General features: G+C 33.5%; 1 protein-coding gene across 1 annotated transcript; it reads left to right on the top strand.

Annotated features, from left to right (window-relative positions):
- The first annotated feature begins 645 nt into the window (after positions 1-645).
- Positions 646-1,383, top strand: LOC110320149 (small ubiquitin-related modifier 1-like). Its single transcript, XM_021196048.1, is given in 3 exon segments — positions 646-756; positions 759-1,008; positions 1,232-1,383. Coding segments are annotated over 3 exon segments (513 nt in total).
- The last annotated feature ends 8,704 nt before the right edge of the window (positions 1,384-10,087 follow it).

Here is a 10,087-nt window from a genome sequence, read left to right on the forward strand (position 1 = left end):
GTTATACCACTCTTGGGCATATACCCAAATGATGCTCCAATATATAACGAAGACACATGTCCCACTATGGTCATAACATTCTTATTTATCATAGCCAGAAGCTGGCTTGATTTAATTACTCATGGCTATATCTGGTGACCTTGGCATGGTCAGTAAGCATGGGTAATTACAATTCAGGATCTCATAAGATCACCAATGTTAATTGTGAAGACTAAGACCTGGTGATCATATCTGTAGTTGTTTTAAAAGATAAAACAGAATATAATATCTTTCTGTCTTCTATTGAGTGATATCTTTGTGCTGTGCTGGTACCATGCCACTGAGAACACTATCACTGGGTGTAGCCTCACAAATTTTAACCAGAACTGGACTCTAAAATAAACTAACAATTTAAACATATATTATTATTATTAGAACCTCATTGAGATAGCATTTTGTTGGGGCCAAAAGTCACCTCACAAACAATATGAACAATGATCTCAGTCAGAAAAATATATTTTGAGCAGACACTCCAGGACAAGTTGACCAGATATATGGTCCAGATTTGTGAACTGAATCATGATAGTGAATTAAGATACTTGAGGGTGGAGGAAGGACAGATTTATAAACCTCAGAGTGGGGTTCTGCCTGTTGGAGGCCACTGTGATGCAGAGACACCTGGGTGAATCCACTGTCACAATCTCTGACCAGGAGACAAAACCTTCAACTGAGGATTTAGGTGATAAGAAAGAAGGAGAATACATCAAACTCAATGTATTAATTAAATTAAATAATGTATCCTCATTATTGGTCAGGATAGCAGTGATACACATTTCAAAGTGAAAATGACAACACATCTCAAGAAACTTAAAGTGTCGTACTGTCAAAGACAGGGAGTTCCAATGAATTCACTCAGGTTTCTCTTTGAAGGTCAGAGAATTGCTGATAATCATACTCTGAAAGAACTGGGAATGGGGGAAGAAGATGTGATTGAAGTTTATCAGGAACAAATGGGGGGGTCACTCAACGGTTTAGATAATTCTTTCTATTTTTTCCTTTTCACTCAGTCCTTTTTTATTTTTAAAAATAGTTCTTTTGTAATGTGGTGTTCAAAATGAAAATTGAATACTGGGACTCTATCTCTTAGAATATCTGAATTCTAGTGTTTAATATTCATTATTGGTTGTTTTTGTTGTGCTGAATTTTGGTGATCAGACCTCTGCTCCCTTAATACTGCTCTTTTTCCTTTAAGAAATTTCATATGTGCAGAGAGAGGTCACCCTTTTCAGGACTGTGCATTTTCAGGTTTGTGATGATAAGAAGATTGACCAATGGGAGCTTTCCTATGACATATCAATTGGCCCTCAAGTTCCAGCATGTGGTTGCTTCCCTCCTGGACTGTGATTTTCAGTGGGAAATGGAAATTTTTCAGAGAACTGAAGTGTGGAAAATGACCTTTCCTCAGCTTGAAGCTACTATTAAAATCTGAAGATCTGGACCAAAAGAAGGACATCATGTCTGTAGTCAAGATGACAGACACAGTGAGAGTAACAGCTACCTCCAAAGGTGGCTTCACTGGCGAGAAAGAAAGTGTCTTGAGCAAGACATTATTGTCAGAAGTTCCCAGGAAAGTTCTAATTTTCATCAGCAATTATTAATAAAGTTACTTTTACAGAAGTGTACATAACAGATACTGTTCCTTTTGATTCTGTTTGTACTTTTTGGCCTGGGACATAGGTTTTCAAGGGACATCGTCTGTTCCAGCTTCATTAAAATAAACAATATTTGTAAAAAGAAAAAAAAGATATTAGAGGTTTTCTAAACCCCAAATCCATAAATATCTGTGCCAAGTTATTTTACCAGTTAGGTTTTAGGTTTAGTGGCTCTCCTTAGGAACATGCCTCTGTTGTACACTTACTCTTTTATCATTGGTTGAGATATTTATATGTGGCTGGGGAATTGCCTAATATTGTGCCCTCTACTGTCTACCAGAATGGGACTTGTCTAAAATTCATGTCTTAACTTGCCAACCAGGATGTCAGTTTCCCATGTCCATGTCTCCCTGCCAAGAAAGATGTCAGTTCCCAGGGATGTATTGTTAATGTAAATTTTCTAGAGCACTACTCAAAATGGAAGTCTTATTCAAAATATTTTTTTATATTGGTGCAAGTGTCTCTCTTATATTGGGATCAATCCCAAGGATAGTTTATACCACAAAACTTGTACATAGGTACAGCAAGCGCTGTTGCATGGTTGATTGTCCCAATCTTATTGTAGGTAACTATACAAAGTAGTTCTACTGATGTTTATTGTGATTGGTTTCCAAGGGCACAAAATATAACAGCATGTGTAGTCAATCTCAGCCTTAGAAAGTTTTCTAGTAACAGTAGAAACATATGAGAAAGCTTCCTTATAATGGCAAGCAAACCAGGTAACTGCTTCCTAGGATGGCCTTATCTGACATCAGTGGGAGAGGAGGCCCTTGATCCTGTGGAGTCTTGATGCCCCAGTGTAGGGGAATTCTGGAGCAGTGAAGTGGGAGTAGGTGAATGTGTAGAGGAACACCCCCATAGAGGCAAAGAAGAGGGGTGAGGAGGAGAATGGGGTGGAGAGGTTGGTGGAGTGGTAACCAGGAAGAGGGATATCATTTTAAATGTAAACAAATAAAATGATTAAGAAAAAAGAAAAGAAAAGAAAAGAAAAAAGACTTTGGACAACTGTTATTGAGTTCCTTTTTCTCATGAAATAATAAACTATAATATCTGTAGTATTTGACAAGCCGATTACAAAGCTTATACAAATGTACAAAAGAATAATAGTCAAAATATTTTGAAAGAGAAGAATTAATTTATGCTATTTCCTAATTTTAAGGTTTTCTATATAGCTAGAATAATGAAGACCAAGTATTAATGGCATTGACACTGTCATTTCCAACAGTGGAATGTATAAGATGTTGAGAAACTGACCTTTTACAGAGTCAACTAATTTTTAGAGCTATTACAACAATTATTCAGTAGAAAATTATTTTTAAAACAAATTGAATGCTTTGTGTTAAAATAATTATTCATTTCATATAAATATACTCTTTATAGAAAATATTTTTTCATTCAATATATTCTGATTAGTTTTCCATCCTCCAAGTTCCCCAGATCCTCGCTACCTCCCCTGATTATCAACTCCATATCCTTTCTTTCTCTTTCTCAATGAGTCTGTTAAGAAATTAAGTGGGTCTTACATATAAGACCAAAAGTAGAAAGCCATAGAGAAAACTAGAAAACAGTTTCAACTAACTATTACAGATATTACTAAAAATATTGTCTTGTTTACTCCTGTGTACAGGCATTATGACCCAATTAAGGTCTGTGTTACAGTTCAGAGGTTCAGTCCATTATCGTCAGTGTTGGAGCATGGAAGCATCTAGGCAGGCATGGTTCTGGAAATGCTGAGAGTTCTACATCTGTTAGAAAATGGTTCTAGGTTTTTTTTTTTTTGTCTTAATTTGGCTTTCCAAAGCTGTGCTTTCAAATGCTGAGGGCTCTAGATGGCTTTGATTGATAAAAAAGAATTGTCAAACAACAAATGGGTGGGCAGGGAGATGGAAATAAGACTTTTAGATTACAGTGGGCAAGGGAATTAGGAAGAGGAAGGAGAGACAGAATCACAATGATGGGGAAGCATAAAGACGAAACTTAAAGGCCACCAATATGCAAGAATCCTGCAAATTGTCCCCAGGGGCCACCTTCTTTATTGGGCCTGAGGTAACAAAGATAAAATATAGATTTAACAAATATTAATTCAAGAATACCAGAGGGAAATATGTGCTAGTTGCAAGGAGGTTTGAAGGTCCCCAGTCAAAGAGCTAGTCAAGACATATCAAAATTAGCTGGTGTGTGTGTGTGTATGTGTGTATGTGTGTGTATGTGTGTGTGTGTGTGTGTGTGTGTGTGTGTTTCATTCTCAAATCCAGAGCTCTTAGTAGGGTGCCTAGACTCATGCACACATGCCAAGAGCTCAGAGCAGGTTAATTATTTCCCCCTACATAGATCTTCATCCAAAGGCAGACAGAATAAGACTGACTTTCAAGAAGTGAGGAAGAAGATCTCAAAGCCCAGTTCTACCGTGACATACTTGCTCCAACAAGGGAACACCTACTTCAACAAGGATACACCTCAAAATAGTGGCACTTCTTGGGCCAATCATATTCAAACACCCACACATAGTATTAGATGTAACAGTGGCTAGAAAAACATATAGATTTAAATGAGGCTGTCAGAAGAAGTGTAATATACTCAGTGAAGCAGATCCATGTTATGAATTTACTAAACTTGAAGGCATCTATAATTTCCTGGGTGAAAAGCCTTTGGCTATTCCTGTGATCTAGGTTAGATTAATCTCTGGAAACTTCCATGATGGGTTACTGAGATTAGGTCAAAAGAGATGGGAAGACATAAATTTTGAATAGTGCCATTCCATTGCATAGGGTCCTAGACTGAATACATGAGAAAGTGAACAGGGCAACATCATTCATTGCTATCTGCTTCTTGACTGTGGATAATATCACTACTTCCTCAAACCTCCTTCCACAATGTGACCAGTGTGTTGAACTACATATTCAAATTGTGGGCTAAAATAAATCTTATACCCCTTAAGTTTTTTTCGTCAGATGTTTTACCACAATAATAATAAAAGTAAGTAACTAAAACAATTTGTACCAGGAGTGAGATTGCTGTTGTCATAATATGACCATTTGATTCCAAGGTCATTCTCTCAGAAGCTGGAATACAATCCATTATTATTCTATTCTTGAATATCTAGATGTATCCTTCCCATGACCTGAGACTTCCCATGAGACCAGGTTAGAAGATAATGGGTTAATTTCTCTGGAGGAGAAAGTATTTCAAGGAAGTATAGTATATAGGCTCTCCCTAGGCTAATGCTCACTGTTAACATTCTCATCTAAATGAGATAGCAAAAGTACATACAAGGATTTAACACTGGCATTTGCTACTTGCTGTTTGAAGAAGCAACGTGACAAGCGGTCTCAAGCACTAACCATTGTGACATTGTGATTTCCTTGACAGAATGGATGCCATCTGAAAACTATGAGCCAAAATAAACTCATTCTCCAGTGAAATGCTAATTGCATATATTTTAATCACAATATTTAGATAAATAATTTATACACCAAGCCAATAAAAACTGAGACCAAGATAACTGTATAACCAGAAAACAATAAATATTAGAATGGGATTACTAACAAACAATTGAAAAATTAAAATAAAAAAACTAACAGAAGTTACTTTAATTTCTTATAATAAATGAGTTACTTTAATTTCTTATAATAAATGATAAATTTTATGAAGATGAATACAGTAGAAAATAAGACAAATGGCAATTTTGCACCTAGATTGATATGATATAAGCAAATAATTTATACAATAGTTTATTTGTTTAATTATTCATAGTTTCTAAACTTCTGAATACATCCAAATGTTCATCTGGTGAAGTTTTGGAAATTATCTGAACATATCTATCTAAATAACTAAGATCTATATAAATAATATATTCATGCATTGTATACTTTTATGTATAACATTATAATATATTTAAATTCATGAATTTTATGAATCAGTAAATGAAGGAGGACAAAAATATGCAAGCTCTTAGTCATAAATGTTTTAAAAACAGATAGTAATATTTAAATTTGGATACTGAACTCCATCATTAAAGAACCAGTAATTGAATTTACTAGTATGTGCATATGGAAATTAAGTAGATTGACTTTATAAACACAATGTTGCTACTTTATATAATGTTATTCACCATCAAGGAATAAAAGAGAGCACATCCTAGCCTGGAAAACAAACATTTGTGATTGCAGTACCTAATAAACTCATGAGGAGGATCTTGAATATGAGACCAGTCAATGTCACAGAGTAAGATACTGTTTCAACAATAAAGTAAAAAAAAAAATTACATAAGATATTAGTCCTTCAAAAACACATTTAAAGAGACAGAAATGGCATATGTCTATAAATACCTTTTATTAAATTTTGAAATAAATAAAAATAAATAAAAAATAGTGCTAGAAATCAGAAGGTGGATTACCAAATTTGAATAAATTGTCAAAAAACATAGGAAGTTTCTAAGAAAAGGGTAATGAGCTCTATTCTCTTTGGAATGCTGTTCCAAATTACATATGAAATTATCTGGACCTCTTTAAATAACTCAGATCTATACACTTAATATATTTTATAATGTATATTTTTATGTACAATACTGTAATATATTTAATTGAATTTTAAGAATCAGTAAGTAAAGCAGGACAAAAATAAGGAAACTCTTAGTCATATGTATATATTTTAAAGATGCATATTAATGTTTACTTCTGCAGAACTGAACTCCATCATTAAAGAGACAGTAATGGAGCTTACTAAAATGACTAAATGGGAATCAAAGAAAATATGTTCTTTTAGTTACAAAACAGGTTCATATTTAAACTTAAAAAAAAACAAACAAAACTTATGCTTACTATCTAAATCATGTAATTAATTTTCAGTGATCTGCTATGTTTTCCACCACCTACATGCTTTTTGTACAACTTTGTAGGTACGTTTTTAATGGTGCATATTGATTCCCACAACATTTTCATAGGTTAAAATTAGGTTATTTTGCTATGAAAAGCATCGCTTGAGCAGTCTTAGAACCGGATTGCAATTTGAGTTCTTATAAATTATTCTTTAAAGATTTCTTGAGAGGAAATTTTTAAGAAAATTTTAGCATGTCTTTTAGAATATCTTAAAAGCCATTAATTGGGCAGACTCCAGAACCTCTTGGAAGAAAATTTTAAAACAAACTAGAATTAGGAGAGATCACATTGTCTGGTATAACCATATATATATATAAATGTAATATATATATATATATATATATATATATATATATATATATGTATATGAAAATGTAATATGTATTACCTTTATTTATTTATAATGTAATGTATACATTATATATATATATATATATATATATATATATATATAACATTTTTTTTATTGCTTTAGCTGATTTGCATGTGGGTCTTAACTTCACTTTGAAAAAGATCTTTATATATTTCTGACAACAGAAGGACAAAATCTAGGCTGTCAGGAAAATACAACAGAAATATCTCTGAGTTTACAGCAAGCTGTCTGAATGGTGTAGGTAGTAGTCAAAATTTTCTCTGAGAATGACCTTCCAAGTACATCCCACTTACCATAGTATTCTGATTATTCAGGAGATGGGTGTAGACACAGCTGTTTTTTTCAGGTTTCAGATACATCAATAAAAATCTCTAGGTATTGATTTGTGCACTGACATTCTTCTAAATATGCCATTTTAGTGGAGAATTCCCCAGATTAACGAGTAGTAAAGTGTTAGAAGTTGGAGTAGTTGCCCTCTTGGGACTTGTTCATAGACAATGCAGGGTCTGCTCCCCACCCAAACCATCAATCCTGCTGAAGGACACACTGTTATACTTTATTGACTGTTACGACAATGTAAACACCTCATGAATACTCTTTTCCCTGTTTGATTTTATTTTTAAGTTAGTTTTTTTACATTCACGTATGTAATATTTTATGTCTGTCTCTATAAAATGTGTGTTATGTGTTGTAATGATCTGAAGAGCCCTTATTTCTGTAGAACAATACCCGACAATACACATCATCTTTTGCAGAGCTATTTTTTAATGGAGTCAGACTAATTTTAAAAGCAATATTTCAGTTATTATTTTGAATCACTATTAGATATAGATAAAGTTTTGATATTTATTTTTATCATTATGTTTTTTCTTTTTATTTTGTCCAAATTAATTAAAATACTGTTATTCAAATGATTTTCAAACTTTTGTTTTCTGTCTTATTATTTGATTAAAAAATAAAATTTTGTACCTTATTCTCTGACTTCTGTGGTCCCATTGAGGGTATCTATTAAAAGGAGGGATTTATACTTTTAGCTAATGCATAAGCATATTCATTCAGCTTCCCACTTTATCATACATCTTTTTGTCGTATCTCAGAGGTATGAAGGTTTTTTAATGGAATTATCAAGAGTAAATATGACTTTCAGAAATGAACAACCAGTTTTAAACTGTCAGTGATAGTGGTAAAGATAATTACAAGAACATAGCAAACAAAGTTCTAGCTTTCGATGGTCCCTACTACTTATGTCAGAATTTCAAGAAACAATTTCAACTTTCATGGCCTTATGTAAAGCAGTTTGTTATTAAGAAAAAGAAATATATTTTGCAATACTATGGAAATAATGTGACCAGTTTATTTATAAGTTTTTTTGAGACATATATAGCTGTTAATAAATTGCCCTGGCATTTGTGCAACATGTAAGAAACCTGCCCTCTAGTTGTTTGCAGACAGAGGAATTATGAAGAAAAGAAATGTTAGATGGATTACAGGCCACACAAAGTTATGTTTTATTGGCTGTCAACTTTCCTTCTCAATTTAATTACTTGGACAAAAGTCCTGGGAGTTGTTATTAAAGGCTGATTAAACAATTTCCCTGTGTAAAATCTGTGTTGGAGTTGACTCCCATCCAAGTTGAGACTGGATCATTGGCACTAGATCTTTCTCCTCCTTTCTCTGTGTCTAAGAGGCAGGAGTCTACAAATTTCTCAGTCATTCTCTAGATTATTATTGAGTGCAGTCAAGGGGATGCAGGAGCAGAAGAGGAGCAGAAGAGAAAGTTTTGGAAGAGAGACAAGTTCTTTTCTTATTCTCTAACTTTTTCTACCTGTAGATCATGTCTCCTGGCTCCTTTTACTATACCAGTGACTTCACCCTCTTGGTTTCACCTGAGTTTTCAGGAGTGATGTAGTAATGGTTGCTGCTTTTGCTTCTCATATTGACAAGACAGTCAAATTGACTGCTTTAATTCTACCCACATCACCATAGTAAATGTGTTGCTAAATTTCTCAATTAAACAATCATCCAAGTACTCTACTGATGCTTGGTAAGGTATGTGTTCTTATCACTTTGAATTGAGAACAGGACCATTTGCATAACTTACAAAGGCATAAAGGCTATGCTACCACTGGAATGTCAAGATTCAATTGAGAATATGAGTACATGTGCACTACTAAGATTTACAAAAAGGCTTTCAGAATATTGACATTCTTTATATGACCCAGCACAGAGGAAGGCCAGGGTAAGGAAGTGGGAGTGGGTGGGTAGGGGAGGAGGGGTGGGGGTAGGGTATAGGGAACTTTGGGGATAGCATTTGAAATGTAAATAAAGAAAATAATAAAAAAATAAATTAATTAAAAAAAAAGAATATTGGCATTTTTATCTTGACAACCATAAGGCTTTTCACTTGAACCTCCCACTGATCTATTAACCAAAGCAGTATGTAAACATGTTCAACAAAAATTTAAAAAGTGGTTTCTTAGGTTACATTTTTCTACTATTAAAAATCTACCATCCATTCATTTCCCTCACCTTTAATAAAGCTACTAAATTTCACTTCACCTTTAAAAAAATGAAGACCCTGGATTAGCTCTGCCACTCTCCCTCTCTTCTTCCCTTCTATGATTTCTGTCTTGAAACAAATATATTCAGATATATCTTTGTAATTTAATCCATATTTTATGGTGAAAAATTCATAATTGAACTTTTCTTGATAATAAATATTACCTAATGAGGTAATTATCATGTTTCATAAGTATTATATTTATCCAAATAAAAATAATTACAAACTTACTTTAAAACACATGAAATATACAAAATACTTTTCTATAAATAGAATTTTTTCCTATAAAACTATTTATTCTTAGTCTCTTAAATACAGCTAAATGACACTTAAATATAACTCAAACTGAATATCATGAAATAAAACCAATTAAGAACATGATGAATTCTCCAAACACCTGAAAAAATGTTCAACATCCTTAGTCATCAGGGAAATGCAAATCAAAACAACCCTGGGATTCCATCTCACTCCAGTCAGAATGGTTTAGATTAAAAATTCAGGGGACAACAGATGCTGGCGAGGTTGTGGAGAAAGGAACACTCCTCCATTGCTGGTGGGATTGCAAGCTTGTACAATCACTCTGGAA

This window comes from Mus pahari, chromosome 4, assembly GCF_900095145.1.
Source record: "Mus pahari chromosome 4, PAHARI_EIJ_v1.1, whole genome shotgun sequence".
NCBI classification, from domain to species: domain Eukaryota; kingdom Metazoa; phylum Chordata; class Mammalia; order Rodentia; family Muridae; genus Mus; species Mus pahari.